We start from the raw sequence: 17,288 nt of genomic DNA, 5'->3' as shown, positions 1-17,288 counted from the left end.
GAAAAAATTTACTTCAATTTTCAAAATCGAAAAACTGTACCTTAATGGGATCCGAACACAGTAACCTAGGTACTGTTCGATTCAGAACTTTAACGCGGATCCGATTGCGCCACTCAAATCATTTCGAGCTCTGTGTCTGACCACTTATATCAAGAGCAAGCCGAGAAAACGTTGATGAGAAACGAATTAGCTTTACTGTACTCTTTATAAGCCTTAATGTAGATATCTGGTGACATTGGCATCTTGTGAATCATATCGGCGAGGAAATCATGATCACAGAGATGCCTCAGTCGATCTCATACGCCATAATGTCGTGATTATTCAATAGATACTGTACGGCTGGTTTGCAGAATAAACACGCACCAGACCGCAGAGTGAGTGAGTCAACGGCGAGTGACACGCTAGCGTTAGTTCCAGGGCATTTACAAAGCCTATAGAGCACGTAAATGGGTCACTTTAGTATTGATAAACGGAGATTGTTGAGGCCTAACTATAAGGACAAACCACAAACACACATCATTACTACAACAACGTGAGATATATATCGTTATACGACTGATCCTTGTATATGCAGACGCGCTCTTTCCGGTAGGTATATGCGCTGAGTAACGTTGTATTTATTCCGAATTATACTTGACTATTAGCCATTATTTAGAATCGTATAGGCAACAACTATTCACAGACACAATCTATGAAGATATATCACTATTAGAACTCGATATATATCCCGTTATGTGACGAGTATCCATCTGCTTGAAGCTGGTACGGTAGGCTGCGAGATTTCTCTTCCCGATTTTCAAATTCAACCTTGAGCGATGCAGACATAACTAATATCGTTGTTTCAGCAAGAAAAACAGAAGCTAACAAGCACTATTCACAGAAACAAACTACAACTGGCTATGACGAATAAAAACAAATATACAACAGAGTATATGACGAGTATCGAGAACGCGCGTGTCCGCGAAATGATGCGGTCGGCAGATATTTTTGTCACGCGGCCTATCACATGTATTTCGAACACCTTACATGTAACTTATATAAAATAAGAATATATGTGTGGACTTGTATGGACACTAGCTTTTCACAGAAAGAAACAACTATGCCTCAGGTAGGCTATAACAAAACATAGAGTACGTTATGTGAGAGTGGTCAAGGACGCGCGCGTTGCCGAGACAGTGTATTTTGCAACATATTTATCTACGGTGTTTGCTATCTGATTTCGACGTCTTAGATATAATGTATATCTAATAAAATGGTATCAATGAACTTGCACAAACAATATCTAATCGCAGAAATGAAGATGCAACGACCTAGCACGACTAGAACGGGATATTTTGTGGTTCTATTACCTTACGCTTCCCTTGTACCGGCATGGGTAAAAATACTCACGCCGGCGCCAAACGGTTAAAATATACCGTTTATTACAATATAAATATTTATTCAATTACATTTAGACTGAGAGAGAGAGATATGATATTCTTTTTCGCCTGCACCACCGAGATGCTTTGACGGCGGAGTTGCGGATACGGCCGTGAGGTCGTCTAGACTGCGCCCCCGTTTTTTTTTCTCCTCCATGCTATCTGTGATTGCTGAGCGCCTAGCAGGATAGCTGCGGATACCAATTTTCGAGTCTTCGGTATGACGCGGCCGGGAATCGAACCCACGACCTACCGATCGAGAAGCCGGACGCATAACCATTACACTTTCTCGCTAAACTGCTAATCATTTTCTATTTTCATGCGACTTTTGAACAAGTTTCGTTCGTTACGAGATTTGCACTTGGATTTACACATTATATCGAATCAATTATGAATTTGGACTTGAATTTGAGTCAAATATACGAAGAAGGATTAAAATTCAAATATATTAAATCAGCTCGTCTCTTCCAGCAAACTGTTCGGGTCTGACGGCTCCTACTAACGGCTATCTCGAAAGAGATTCATGCATTGACGGTAGCACGGTCGTCGGCAGCACTTGCGAATTCAGCTGCAAGCCGTCATTTCGCATCAACGGAGATCGGGTTTTGACGTGCGAGGCTGGCTGGTCTGCATTAGCGCCGACTTGTACCCGTAAGTCACAGGTTTTTTTCGACTGGGGTCCGTGAACGGCCAAAGTTTAACTGCAAATATAAAGTATAACGGATTTATAATATCTGTTTTTATTTATGACGCCATTGACTGTGGTGAGAGGTGAGCAGAAGTGTTGATCTCTCTTTTTATTTTAGTCATGAAATAGCTCTTGAACTACCAATGTGTCAATGAGGCGTCATTGGCGACATTGATGCCCTTTAGGAGGCGTCTTGTCAAGTATTTGATTATCACTTATCATGACATCACAACAGTATGAATGATGTAGAAAGTCCAAATATGTACATTTCGTGTGACAACAAAGAACATAATGCCATTTCTACATCACATTTAAGATTATTTGGTATTTTCTCAACCATACGCATTTCATTGCACTTTGTGACAATGTTGTGGGACGTGGTTTAATCACGACTTCACAGAAATATCACTACGTGTTTTCTACGTTGCGATACGACCAATCGAGTTTTACAGCTATCCACAGTGGAAGAGCATATCGGAACTATTATTCACGTTGGTGAATTAGCTCTTAGAGGCAAGAAGCGTATAATTTCAGTACCTAAAAAAATAATCTCTCTTTACTCGACTCAAATCAGTAGAATTTATACTCGATCCAGATTTGGGTAAACTCGAATAATTGTGCCCAGCCTTAGTGGTGACCTTTTATTCAATCATCAGGTAGTTCCCTTTTTTAGTCATCAGATGATGACTAGGGTGATTTTGTTGACCTGAAAACGAAAGATTTTGACCTAAAAATGAAAATTTTGACATTTTTGACCTTGAAAAGCTTAATGTTGACCAAAATTTGACCTCATGTATGTAAATTAGGTTTGTTCGCACATAATGTTAGAATTGTACTACTTATCTTCATTTCTGGTTGGAACTATCTGTCCTCACTTAAAAACTGACCAATTTTTACATGAAAAAACTTTATTTTAACGAAATCTGGACCTATGAAGAATTCCAGCAGACTTGGACAACTAGAAAATTTTCAGATTTTCTGAATTAGATTAGAATTAGAATTAGAGCTCCACAGTTTTTTTCAAACTAGATTAGAATTAGAATTAGAGCTGCACAGTTTTTCCAAATTAGATTAGAATTAGAATTAGAGCTACATAGCTTTTGTCAAATTAGATTAGAATTATAATTAGAGCTACTAAGCTTTTTCCAGATTAGATTAGAATTAGAATTAGAGCTACTTAGTTCACAAAAACTTGGAAATTGAATGAAATTATATATGGGAAATGAATACAGCAAAATGCAGTTCACATCAAATCACAGTGCGTGGTGCAAAAGGCCGTGAGGCGATAAGCGCCACATATTTTTGTTTAATAAACAACAACAACAGTGCATTTCCATAAACATGAGAATGGTTAACTTCTGCACACCAAGCTTGGCTCGATTTTTACTATACTTTAATAAAATATTACTTCTTTTATGGTAACCGTGGGCATCGCCCATGTTAGTCAGAATGGCGATGTACTAACGTAAAGTTTTAGAAACTAGAATGTTGTTCGCAGACTACAAGCTACTCTAGCAGGCTCTATTCGTCATAATATCTACTATGACTGCACGGTGTAAGTAAGGCGATGGCGGCTTGGCACTGGATTTCCCTGCGCAAGAGGAATATTCTTTTTAACTCACTGCAATAGTGCAATATGCCTCGGACAAAGAGGCCTTTTCAGGAAAACAATAATTAGATTAGAACTAGAATTAGAGAATACGGACATTTCACAAATTAGATTAGAATTAGAATTATAGCATAAGAACATTTCACAAATTAGATTAGAATTAGAATTAGAGCATGGAAGCATTTCACAAATTAGATTAGAATTAGATTACTGGCATTTCGCTCTAATTTAGTGAAATTAGACAACTAGAATTATCTAGTTGTCCAAGTCTGAATTCCAGTAGTTACATCACACATTATGATAGAAAGTGTCTGTCCTTGCTAAGTAGCTTTCTAAAAATGGAGAAAGAACGTACAACTGCGGCAGTTGTTGGCTGGTAAAACCGACTGGTAACACCAACTGGTCATCCGTACACTGTCAGTTAGGATATTGCGGTACGTTGAACGTAACACCATGTCAACCTATTTGTTTCATTTGACCGTTTATGATTCACAATGGGTAGACAACATTAGACCTATAAAGTATGCTGCAAGATGTAAACTGTCAAATGGTTAGTTCACCGACAGTGCAAACATCCACGATACAAACGAAATGCAGGTTGCAAAAAAACTTTGACTCTTTAAGATATTTTTGACTATTTAACGCTAAAATTTTGACAAAACTGGACATGTTAAAAAATAACACCCTAGTGATGACATTATTTCGGTCTTCAACTGCCCAAATTTTTACTCAGAATTTTGTGTAAGTTCAATATATTATATTAGTGCAGGGGTTCTCAGCCCTTTCTTGGCTGTGGCCCATTTTCCGGTTTGAAAATGTGCTGTGGCCCACCTCTTATCTTGGAGTCGTAATCCTGTGCAATGCGTGGTAATCGACGGCGTCGATATGCCTATTTCTCTAAAATATGCGCATTTTTCTGTTAATTTACTGTAGACCTTTCGGCCCATGAAATTTTCATGTCTAATAAATATCTTCCAACAAACGACCAACGAAATTATCTTGGGCCCCTTCGAGCTCCCGCAATTGGGGTTTTTGATGCAGCAGTTACGGCCCTGGTAGACCACAGGCTAAAACTCTGTGTATATTATGATCGTCCGCTGCTCCATTCGCGTCGAGAAACACAATCATCAAATCCATGCATCCACTGTGTGATTGGGATTTTAGTTCCACTGTTGTGGGAAATAATATAATCATACTGGGTCAGCTTCAAACAATTCATTGGTGAATGGGGTAGCCTACTACAGAGAAGTGGAGAAAGATTTATTTAATATGCATGCTGCACAATGCACATTGTATGTCTTGTAACAAACCAAATGAAGTTGCGATGTCAGAATATTCAATCCAATGATACAATCAATTCATGTGACTCTTACATTATGTACAATGATTTCCAGGGCGGACATTTCAAACCGTTTCCAAAGATTGATGCTTTCCGCTAAATCCTCAATCCATTACGCTTCGTTGCGGTGGTGCAACCTCCACCAGAAGTTGCTAATAATTTCCAGTTATGGCTATTTTTATCTTACAATAATACGACTTGCCTAAGTACAGTATATCTATACCTCAATTACACTTCATTCCGAGTTTATTGGACACCCCTTTTAACGGCATATGACATACGACGCTGCCGGAATACTTGGTTACTTCAGTATTACCTTCCAGTTATTATATACTCGAAATTATTTTAATTGCTCTTAGCCGTAGGTTGTCATAGCCGGTGGAAAAAGCTGCCGTTTCTCCCTCCCGTTTTCGACAAGAACATGTTGACTCCATACGTGCCACTACGTCTCATCATGAGTCGGATGAAAAGCTTTACGTAGCCTACGTATAATTAGATAATAGGAATATATTTTTAGTGATTAATAAAACAAATATAACTAAACTTACATATATTTTAAAATTTTCTAAATAGCTTTGTGGCCCACCTCAAATGCTCCTGTGGCCCACCCTTTGAGAACCCCTGTATTAGTGGGTCCACGTGACCGCCCAAGAAGTTTAAGATTTCCTGCATTGTAAAATGATCATACGATTTGTCCGAAGCCTTATGTTGTCTTGTAGCCGAGGAGCAGTTCCATATTGTTCAAGAAGTCGGCGGTAAAGTCACGTGCCTGTTAGCGGAGAAAGACGGTTCGCTGCGGAAAGTCGAGGAGGTTGTGGGAGATGAAGATCGATGTGTTAGCAATTATGCGAGTTGGACTTGGCAGAACGATAATATTGTGCACGCCGTTCATCGCACGTGTTTGGTGGCGGATTCCGGCTCGTTGTTATTCCACGTGAGGCCAATTTTTAGACCGTGGGGAATATGGTGTGGTTTTATGTGTGTTCAAAACGTTTTTAGCAATCGTATCACTGCTGGTAGGCATTGTGCAATTTATAAGGTGCTCTCCTCCTATTAAATGCCACAAATAGGCCCATCAGCCAAATATACGTCTTGATATTTCTTACTTGAATACTTACTTGAATACTTTGAAGTAGTTTTGACAGGTCAGGGTTGTAACCAAGTCACAAGGTTCCGAGTCACAAATCAATCTCATTTTTATAGTTTTGACTCGAGTCAGGTTGAGTCATTTTCAATCCTCCACCAAGTCAAATCCAGGTTCAAGTCAAGTATCAGGACTGATGGACGAAATACCAATAATGTGGTGACTTTACTATCCTTTGTAGTTACAATGAAATGTATGTCTTGGCTGTCTTAGTCTCGAGTCGTATGACTTGGTTTGAGTCATACATAGTAACTCGGGTACAAGTCGAGTCAATACAAAAATTGACTCGTGTCGAGTCGAGTCATTTTACGCATTTGACAACATGACTCGAGTCACCAAAAAATCACTAGTCGAGTCATTACAACCCTGGAAATTACCATCCTTCTACTTGAGTACTAGCGCTGACTACTTTGAACACCTCTGCTGACATTACCGTGGTTTCGTTGCTCGTTCCCCAGGTTGTTAAAGGTTAAGAAATCCTGCTCTAGATTGAAATCAGGAGAAGAACAGCTGATTATTGTGTTATTTCAAGTCATTTTTTGTCGAAATTAAATTGCTGCGCAAATGCGTTGGCATTGATCACACTGCACATCGTATTTCATTTCAGCTGGCAACTTGCGAGCCCTCTGATAGCATGCAAAAGTTCACTGGCGATTTGGGCAACACTGTGAAAGTAAAAGACGAAAACATGTATATGACTTCCGGGTATAGAACAGTATTGCAACCCCAACAGGCGTCTGACATCCAGTCTTTTATGGAGGAGAAGCTTCAATGGAGGTTTGCATTGATTTAGCGTTGCCGGGCGGTGTTAAACATCAGCTCCTATTCACAGGTTCCGAAACACAGCATCTGGTGTGGGTATGAACTTGTATGGACTTAGCGAGATGAGCCAATGTCCGCATCTGGTGTTGGATTCATCGGTTACAATCACGAATGCCGCTTGCGGTAACATGGCACAGGTTAGTTACTTTTGTTGTTGTATATTTATTGGCTTACCGTGCTTGTTACATTGATTCTAAAATCTCACAAAACATTGGTTTAACGGACCAACCTGAAATCGCTTGCGGAAAGGATTTTGTTAATGATTTAGTTCTGTTTATTACATCTTGGATTTGAAATTATTTTCGTATTTTGAATTTAATTTCTGTGTTCACTGCTAGTCGCTTACGATGAGTCAATTGAAATGCTTGCAGTCGATTAAATTTCACAATACAGATAAATTGTTGGCTGCGATCCAAAAGTTACTACAGTACTAACATTTTTTTATCTTAAAATGGATTGTAGATGTATTGTTGGATAATTGATATAGCTGCAAGCTTAAGGTGCTGCAAAAATTTATATCTCCTTATCCTGTGCCTAGTAGACAATAGTAGCAAACTTCATCAGGTTTAAACAACCCGAAATATTCTTCAGATCCTCTTGTTATATCCTAGTCTACACTACAATTTTGTCACGTATCTTTTTTTCCTTGTTTATTGTTGTGTCGAGTTAAAACCATATCTATATATATATCTCATTTTATCTTATCCTGTATATGAAAACTGTTCTTTCAGCTGTTCTAAATGCAAAGTAGCGATTATGAATTTCTAATGGTGACAATGAAAAGGGTCAAGCATTACTGACTCAAGTTATTATTTACTGTAATTTTCCAAGTATAGTACGCCCCCATCTATAATACGCACCCTTAAAATGGCATGCAAATTCTGGGAAAAGCCTGTACCCATGTATAGTACGCACCTTACATTCGCAGTACATGAATAGCTGTGTTTTAGTGCACCATGGTGTTCTGTTTTGCGATGTCACTGTCGAACAATCATGACATAACCATCGCTAATCATTATGCGATTAACGGTATTGTCTCTAAACGATAGTAGAGAGCAGCCAAAGCCTGCGAGGCTGGCGACGCGATAGTTTGGGCCAGCGACACGACGTCTTGCGCACGAGGCCTATCACAAATGCGATTGCTAATCATTATACAAGTAACGGTATTGCCTCCATACGATAGTAGCCAAAGCCTGCGAGGCTGGCGACGCGACATCTTGCGCACGAGGTCAGATGCGATTGCTCAGGTCAACGGTTATGTCGTGCACACCACCACGTCTGTTGGAGGTGCGACTGATTACACAAGCGATTATATTTTGCGCACATGGCCTGTCGATGAATTAGCGAGGATTGCCGCGCGTGCGTTCAGCAATCAATGAATGGACTAATTTCACTCGCGTGCAAACGGCAAACCAACTAAGCAGTAGATTGCGTGCTGTGCAGATAACACTAGTTAATTGGCAACACGCTTTTTGCTAATTGGTAGCGCGTTACACTGATAATACGAATTACTGGGCACGATGGCTGAAAGTGATGCGCGATTGGAAACAAACATGAAGAAAGGTGTGATTTCAAGTTTTTTATCGAGGGAGATTTTTTCAAGCGTGTTGTTCCCATGTATAATACGCACCCCCGATTTTAGGGCCAAAAAATCGTGAAAATTTTGCTGAATATACATGGAAAATTACGGTAGGTAATGGTTTCATGATGTTCAGAAAATGATGAAACACGTAGGGTGAAGACCTAGGGTGAATTTCCAGGGCAATCTTTTTGAAACCTATTGTAACACTCGGATGTTCGTTATTTCGACATCAAATTTATGATTGCTTGACTTTGAAACTGTTTCTAGAACAACGGTACTCTGTGTGCTATCGAATGTTCTGGATCTACCTTGAGCGATCGATCCTCCGCCCAAGCTGATGTGGAATGCCGTGATGGCGAATGGCTCGTTGATTTGGATGTTTACTGCGTTCCTGCCTCTACTGAAAGATGCAGCGCTTTGTCTCTCGGCAACGGAGTAACTGTCACTCCGGCATCATGTGGTTCAATGTCGAATGCCGGTGCTACTTGCGAAATGCAATGTACCGATCCGACGTTGTATAATCTCGATGGACCCGCGACTCTGCGGTGCTTGGATAGTGGAAGGTACCTGAATAATTCTTTTTGCTACCTCTGGGATATTATGGTATTTAGATGGGCGAAATCAAACCGCCCTTTAAATATCTTTCGATAACGGACATATAATACCAGCGATACTTCGCAATTCCGATGCCTTTAATGAAGACACGCAATGCTCACACAGTTGCATGTGTTATCGTTTCAAGTTTACGGTATGCTAGTCACTAGCCTAATAGTTCACAATTTTATTGAATGTTGTCAATCGAAACTGCTTGCCCAATGAGAAAATACAAAGTAAATAATTGCAATGAGAGCAGTCATGTTGATTTGCTTCATATCACATGATTTGACGACTGATAAGGCCCAGATTCGAATTGATTGTGAATTTGTGATTGATATTGCGCATGTCAAGTCATAATACACCTCACATTGTTTTGTTAAGGCTAATGTGTTTTTGTGTACTCTGTGTGTGTGACTTACGGAAATGGAAATTGGTTTTCACATAGAACTAGATGTGCTTTCAATGCAAGTTGTAATCAAATTGGTAAGCCATACCTGTGTATCATCTTTAAATGTTGCTGTTGCAGTACTGTGATTGATGATCCCATGACCATGGGTATCAACATTTGTGATTCCCGAACTGCGTACCTATAAATCTACGATTGAACAGTATATTCAAATTGAAATGAACCCGAATATTTTCGGCTGACACTCGGCTGGTACGATTGTTGATATACAATGTTCTTTCCAATTCTTTACTAGTTGCTGACGATTACCCCTGTCCAGTGTCGGCCGAAAATATTTGGGATAATTTCAACATGAATATTCTATTCTAATGTATATTGAAGTTCTGCACCTTCAAGAAGCTCTTTAAACCTATAAATCTGTGAATTAAAAAAAACGTAAATTAAGATTTGTGATTTGTATTTATATCCAAGTAACACCAAGCCTCTTAAAAACAAATTCAGGAAGGCTTCTTTATATCCATTGCTAAAATCCTTGAAGGGGGTAATGACCTGATGACACCATCAGTTTGATATGGGTAGCAACACCTGAGCCGCTCTGAAAGCAAGTTTAGTAAATGGTCTCTGACGTTACAGATGGTCTCCGCGGGAGATGCCGGCTTGTCGCAAAAGATGTCAAAGTCTTTTGCCGCTGCCCGACAACAGCTATTTGATATCGGGAGACTCGAACGGATGCACCGCCAACGGCGGACTGCCGACCACGGGAAGTGTGTGCGCTTATGGATGTCACGATGGATTTTCTGCTATCGGCCAGTCGATACTGACTTGCATGGCGGACGGCGAATGGAGTGCTCCTGCACCCAAATGTGTTCAATTGTAAGTATGACATGGTTGATAATAATTTTTCCTGAAGACTATACTGATGCTTAGTAACGGAGTACTCCTACTTTTACAAAGTACTGAAGTAAGTGTTGCCTAATTACATTTCTTGTACCTGAGTACAAATTTTGTCTTACAAGAGATTTCGTGGTGTGCGTTACAACTATTTCGTATGGTTTGTTTCATAATTACATAGTATACATTAACACATTGAGGTGTAATTATCGATGGCATAAAAGCGGGCGGTTGCAATCGTCTCAGAGATCTGCAAGAATGTGTGCTTTTTAATGGCTTCACGGGTCGTACGGCTGAGCGTGCAGTATGCATAAAGATAATCAGACCTTAATTGCTAGCACGCATGTCAGTCACAGAGTACAAACTGGGATAATAACTTGAGCGACAGAGAAACTTGTCAGCTGATATCATCAGGTTAACTTTACTACTAGGCCTACTCAATTCTCCCATTCAGCGGCAACATAGGCCTGTATTTCAACGATAGCAAGCCACCTAACAATCGAGAATATGGATCACTAGGCTTGCTTTTTTAAATGTGAATGTCATTTGAATGTCATTTGCGCTCCGAAATTGGCTATTATGACGTCATCATTACGATCACTCGTCTACACGCTGTAGGTAACATTAACGATATATTATAGTTAAATAATTAAAAGAGATTTGCGGTGGGTGGGAGGTGTACAAATGATACAGACAATGCCTGAAAATTGCATTTTATTATGGTATGATTGAAAGAAATTCGTAAATGCTCACATTTAGTCATGAGCCGGCAAACGCCGCCCGTCTCCAAGCGCCTAGTTCCGGCCAGAGATGTGCGATTTTGTTATGTTTTGACGATAATATGCGCACGGCCGGTAGTATCGCAGCGGACGAACAAGCGCGGAATAGGGCAATAGCATAAACGAGGGTGATCGCGATCACCACAGAGAGGTTAGGTGTGAACAGTGTACGCGAATATGTGCTTTTCGACGGCTTTACTAGCCGTACGCGCGAAGATAATTAAACCTTAATTGCAAGCACGCAAGTCACTCAATTAATACAGAGTACACACTGGGCTAATAACTTGAGCGGCAGAGAAGCTTGCCAGCCGATATGATTATGTTAACTTTACTACTAGGCCTACGCAATTTTCCCGTTCAGCGGCGACATAGGCCTGTATATCAACGACAGCAAGCCACCTAACAATAGGGAACGTGGATTGCTAGACTTGTATTTTGGAATGTGAATGTCAATCGTAGGCCATTGCTCGCCGATAACCAAGAAGACAACGCGGATTTGAGAACAGCATTGTCGTACTGATGGCGCCGCGTCTACGTCTCGCTGATCAATCAACACGCCGTGCAATTCCTAATTAGGATTTCAAGGCGAGCAGGTGCAGCGAATTCGAGGGCGATGTTGATTGCCGACAACATCCTCTTTGCAATTACGTAACGCGTCGACCAATTAGATTAGATTTTCCTAAAACGCGTCTCTCGTTTTAGCAAGGCGAGAGAGAAATCGAGGGAAGAAAGTTGAGAACGTCAGCAACTGCCACAGCTGAAATGTGGCTGAACAAGCGCAGAATGCGTACGGAATTAGCGAAATAAAATGACTTTTTATCCTTTCGACTAATTCCAATATTGTGTAGGGGTTTTAGACCCCCTAAATAACATTAAGACGGCATATTCGCCTTATACGAAAAAACGAATATGTTGAACTGATAAATTGGCAAATATTAGAGGCTATATTTGACATCAATTTTAATAATTTTGAAAAGGGGTGGGGGTCCGACCCCCTAAAACCCGCCTGGATACGCCACTGCCAAATATAATGACTTTTGTTATCCTTTCGGCTAATTCGGCGTATAATTCCATTATTTTGTAGGGGTTTTCGACCCCCTAAATAGCACTAAGGCGCCATATTTGCCCTATCATACGAAAAAACGACCATGATAAACTGATAAATGAGCAAATATCAGAGGCTACATTTGTCATAAATTTTTAGGATTTTGATAAAGAGGTCATCCGACCCCTTAACCCCCCCACCCCTTGTATACGCCACTGCTCTTTACTCCCGTTCTGTCCATTGAATATTTTCGGATTGCCCTGAACCTAATTTCTTTGCTCATCTCATATCGCTATGTTCCCGTAATTGCATTGGCGCCATGTTCACTGTGATTTAAAAAGTCAGATTGGCATTTCATTCATCTGTATATGAGTCAGTTGAATATTCTAGATTTAATGCCAATAGAAGTTCCATTACGATCCTAACATATTTCATTAATATATAGGCTACTGAGATGTCTGTCCGATGTTTTTCTGGGTATTGTATAATTCGATTCGCAGACGTTTCCTTTGTTATGACTACCGCTTAGTTCTTGAGCAACTGACGTCGTTTAGTGTTCCTTTTTAAATATCCTTCATACATCATGCTTTGCCAAATAGGTTTTCATTGGAATCGCTGTTTATATGCTTGTTATTGTGCTGTTGATAGGGAGCACACCAAAAGCCGTTGAGTTAAATTAATAAAACTACAAAGCATATCATTATGTACCATATTAAATGTACTGCCATAATTCTATGACTCCATAACCAGTGTCTATACTTTTTTGCAGCCCGAGTTTTTGTGTTGTAAATAACGATCTCAAGCTCAGATGTAATGATACCTGTATTCTTACCAGATGCGATCCACTGGAAAATATCGATCACGGAAATATCGGAAATTGTTCAGCGCCAATGCACATGGGCAAATATACTGAAAACACCAAGTGTGTGTTTACATGCGAGCCGGGGTATATGCCAGATGTATCCATCACTACTATATCGTGCCGTGGAGGAGCATGGAATATGGAATCAGTGGGGTCACTTACGTGCGTTCCGGTGTGTCAAGGATTTGCTGCTCAGCCTCACACTTGGGTAGGTTGTTGAATTGCTATTAGCTATGGCTGACCAAAATCGAGTACAGTTTAGGAATTGATTCTGCATTGAGAAAAGCATTCTGGTAGGCCTACCATCGTGTCCATCATACTCCAAGACCTCTAAAAATTCATATTCTTATAAATGCACATTGCACAAGCACATGGACATGCATTCTACAGCCACATATATGAAAACTGAATAGGCTTATACGAACAGGACACTACATTTTAACATTTGCACTGAATGTAGCAATCGAAAAGTGAAAGCAAATACAGCAAACCTTATGTTTCTATATAGTAAATGACAGATGCCAAGTCTGTGCCTTTGTATAGAAAGGTATCTAAAGATGAGGATTGAACAGTAGTAATTTTAACTGAGACTTCTTATCTTTGGTGAAATCTCAATCCACAGATTCGCCCTATACACCGTTATTTAGCGAATTCATACATTAGCACACTAGATTGAGGGAGAGAGAGGGAGAGTGTTGCATGAATATCGCATAAGAAATATATCACAAGGCCTTGATTGGTAAGTAGAGCTGTATCTTCTGTAATACATGAGGTAAATTATCTGAATTGGTACACTTAGGAGGCAGAATGCATGAATCGGCCAAGTTATTGGGGTACGCTACAGTATGCATTAGCTGCATATTGCATTCAAAAAATCATAGTATGGATAAATTTCAATGGCGATATGATGTCCTAGATACAAATAGATGTAACTTGAACAGTAGGCCGACTGGCAGGAATGTAACCAAGCCACAAGGCACCGAGTCACAAGTCAATTTCACTTTAATAATTTTGACTCGAGTCAAGTCGAGTCATTTTCAATTCACCACCTAGTCGAGTCCGAGTCATGGTATTATGACTGGAGTCCGAGTCCAGTCATAGAGTTGACTGCTCAGTTTCCAGTTGTAGTCTTGTTAAACCCACTTTTTATAACTCGAAGTCGAGTCAATACACAGATTGAATCGAGTCGAGTCATTTCTGTATTTTGAGAAAATGACTCGAGTCAAGTCAAGTTATTCGAAAATTGTGACTCAAGACTTGACTCGGGTCATTACAACCCTGCCGACTGGTATATATAAGCATAGCTTATGAAAATGAAGTGCACAGTAAGTTGCTACCATCTTATTGTAGCTGCGAGAAATCCTGTACAATATCAGAAAAAAGGATGTTATCACCCTCTATTGAAAAGAATGCTAGCAATTAAACTGTGATTGAACATTTTTATGTTATTCTTGAGTTGTTTCTTTTTGAATCACTGTAATCAACATTGTATTTAATTTAGTGGTGGGCAATGTGCAGCCTACATGGATTCCTCTGTTCAGTTATAAGCTATCAAAGAGTCAAAATGTGATTTTCAAATTCAGGTGAGTAACGACTGCCGAAGTCATCTCGTAGCTGCTGGTACCCAATGTACCTTCACCTGTGAAGACGGCTACGGTCTCAATACACACATGACGACGTACATGACGTCGTTGACTAGAACTTGCCAAGCTGATGGGTCATGGACTGGCGCAATCGCCACTTGTTCCAGACGATGCCCGGCGTTTGCTGAACCAGGTCAAAATAATTCATTCCATTCAATGTGAACCAATCTATCTCATGAGACTATCATCCAGGGTTCTCAACCTTTTTATCACTGGCGCTTAAATTTTTTTGTGTACTTTTGTGGGCCTCCTGTGAAATTTGGGATGATCTAAAAAGGGTTATTGCAATCTGGTCTAATCGATGCCCCAAAATCTAAAAGCTACCTGATAAATAAGCAAAAAAAAGTGTCATCACTTTACCCCAGCCCCTTTTTGCAGCCTGATTACTAGTGGGAGTGCAATTATTAGTGTGCATATCGACCGTGTGGCTATTTTGACCTGTCGTGAACACTGACAATAGGAAAATATAAGGACATAAGTTGAAACTAAGGACAGATCTTGTGAATTTGGACAATGTTGGCTAGTTCTATAGACAGCATTCCCATACCATCAGCATTCCTCAGATTTGTCATTATACTGTCGATGTTATAGTTGTAGTTTAAAGATTGGCCTTTCATATATCCCTTGAAACTGTTCTATGACCCCCAAGATCAAGAACCCCTGCTGTAATTTCTACTTGAAATATCTTATTTAGAAATGCACGGTGCATATTTCGACCGTCCGGAATGCCAATCGCTGCTTCAAAGACCTCATTCACAGTGTTCGCTGAAGTGCCCCGGCGGTTTTGATATTCATGATGGACCCGAAACGCTGACATGCGGCGAAGACGGTGCCTGGAGCCACGGCGGCAGTTTTGGAAGTTGCTCACGTGTATGCGAGGCTCTACCAGATGTACCATACGGCGTGATCACACCCAAGATATGCACGGAAGGCTTTGTCAAAACAGGTACTACGTTTCTGTTACTCAAGTAACATCCGTTACTAGGCCTACACATGAATTCATACCTTTTCAGACACGGAATGTATAATATCTTGCCATTCCAACATGGAAAGGGTCGGATCGGCTTTGCGAAAATGCGTAGAAGACGAGACCACCGCCAGAGGTTCTCGCTGGACAGGAACGACCGAGCCTACCAAATGTATGGCTCGATGCAAGCCACTAGTGCCGTTACCATACAGCCTGATTTTCCCGACAAATTGTCAATTGGAGTAAGTCCGCCGTGTGATTGGTACTAAGAACTCAAAATACAATTGATTAATAATGTAGGCTATGGATGGATGGCCTTGGAGTTGACTTTAATCAATGTCCGCCGACCTAGTTTGTGCCAACAAAATTAGTTAGTATATAATCAAAAAATAGTAGCTTTAGCCATCTGTTCGTCTCGATCTTCGAACTTTCACGCCTCTGACATAGTGACAAATGGACCAAGTACTGCATATGGTGTCCTAACTTAACAATAGGATTTGCGAACCTGCGTCCAAATTGGACAGAGAATTGTCCGAATTAGCAGGAGTTTTTTGCGTGCAGTGATTTTTACTTTTGTTGCGTTCCTGATCGATTGTCTGGGTTATCCAGTGTCCTAATCAAGCAAACTTGACTGTATCTTTGTTCTTTTCAATTTCCTACCACCGTAATTTTCCAAGTATAGTACGCCCCCATGTATAATACGCACCCCTAAAATAGCATGTAAATTCTGAGAAAAAGCCTGTACCCATGTATAGTACGCACCCTGCATTTCAGTACATGAATAGTTCCGATTTTGTACACGATGTCAATCTGTTTTGCGATGTCACTCTTGAACAATCATTACACAACGATCGCTAATCATTATACAATTAGCGGGATTGTCTTTAAACGATCGTAGAGAGCAGCCAAAGCCTGCGACATGGGCGGCGCGATAGTTCAGGCTAACGACACGACATCTTGAGCACGAGGAGACCTTTTACAGATGCGATTGCTAATCATTATACAATTAACGGTATTGTCTCTAAACGATAGTAGATAGCAGCCAAAGCCTGCGAGGCCGGCGGCGAGTTAGTTTAGGCCATCGAACCGACGTCTTGCGCACGATGGCTATTACAGATGCGATTGCGCCTAGGCTAACGGTTATGTCGTGCGCAACAGGTCTGTTGGAGATGCGACTGATTACGCAAGCGATTATATCTTGCGCACATGGCCTCTTGTATATGTATAAATTGCTATGCGATTGTTCGGGCCTGTCGTTGACGCGATACATTGGCGAGAATTACTGCGTCTATTGGTGACCTAATTTCGCTCGCGTACAAACGGCAAACCAACTCAGCAGGAGATCGCGTGCTTGTGCACACGACTCTCGTTAATTGGCAACACGCTTCCCACTAATTACTACGCGCGATGACTGAAAGTGATGCGCGATTGGAAACAAACATGAAGATAGGCGTGATTTCAAGTTTTTTATCGAGGGAGATTTTTTTCAAGGCTTG

General features: G+C 40.5%; 1 protein-coding gene across 3 annotated transcripts in view; it reads left to right on the top strand.

The window, feature by feature from the left end:
- Positions 1 to 17,288, top strand: part of LOC145451711 (sushi, von Willebrand factor type A, EGF and pentraxin domain-containing protein 1-like) — a 52,118-nt gene that overhangs the window by 9,773 nt on the left and 25,057 nt on the right. For all 3 annotated transcript variants that reach the window (XM_080329927.1, XM_080329926.1, XM_080329928.1), the window contains exons 14-23: positions 1,890 to 2,069; positions 5,774 to 5,988; positions 6,806 to 6,975; positions 7,031 to 7,157; positions 8,870 to 9,165; positions 10,239 to 10,478; positions 13,156 to 13,390; positions 14,766 to 14,958; positions 15,520 to 15,771; positions 15,839 to 16,034. In XM_080329927.1, the coding sequence (XP_080186053.1) occupies positions 1,890 to 2,069; positions 5,774 to 5,988; positions 6,806 to 6,975; positions 7,031 to 7,157; positions 8,870 to 9,165; positions 10,239 to 10,478; positions 13,156 to 13,390; positions 14,766 to 14,958; positions 15,520 to 15,771; positions 15,839 to 16,034 (2,104 nt within the window). The remainder of the gene's footprint in view (positions 1 to 1,889; positions 2,070 to 5,773; positions 5,989 to 6,805; positions 6,976 to 7,030; positions 7,158 to 8,869; positions 9,166 to 10,238; positions 10,479 to 13,155; positions 13,391 to 14,765; positions 14,959 to 15,519; positions 15,772 to 15,838; positions 16,035 to 17,288) is intronic.

This window comes from Botryllus schlosseri, chromosome 12 (assembly GCF_051294905.1).
Source record: "Botryllus schlosseri isolate E-star chromosome 12, Bs_hap1, whole genome shotgun sequence".
NCBI classification, from domain to species: Eukaryota; Metazoa; Chordata; class Ascidiacea; order Stolidobranchia; family Styelidae; genus Botryllus; species Botryllus schlosseri.
Note: the sequence above shows the minus strand (reverse complement) of the source record. Positions and strands in the feature narration are given on the sequence as shown.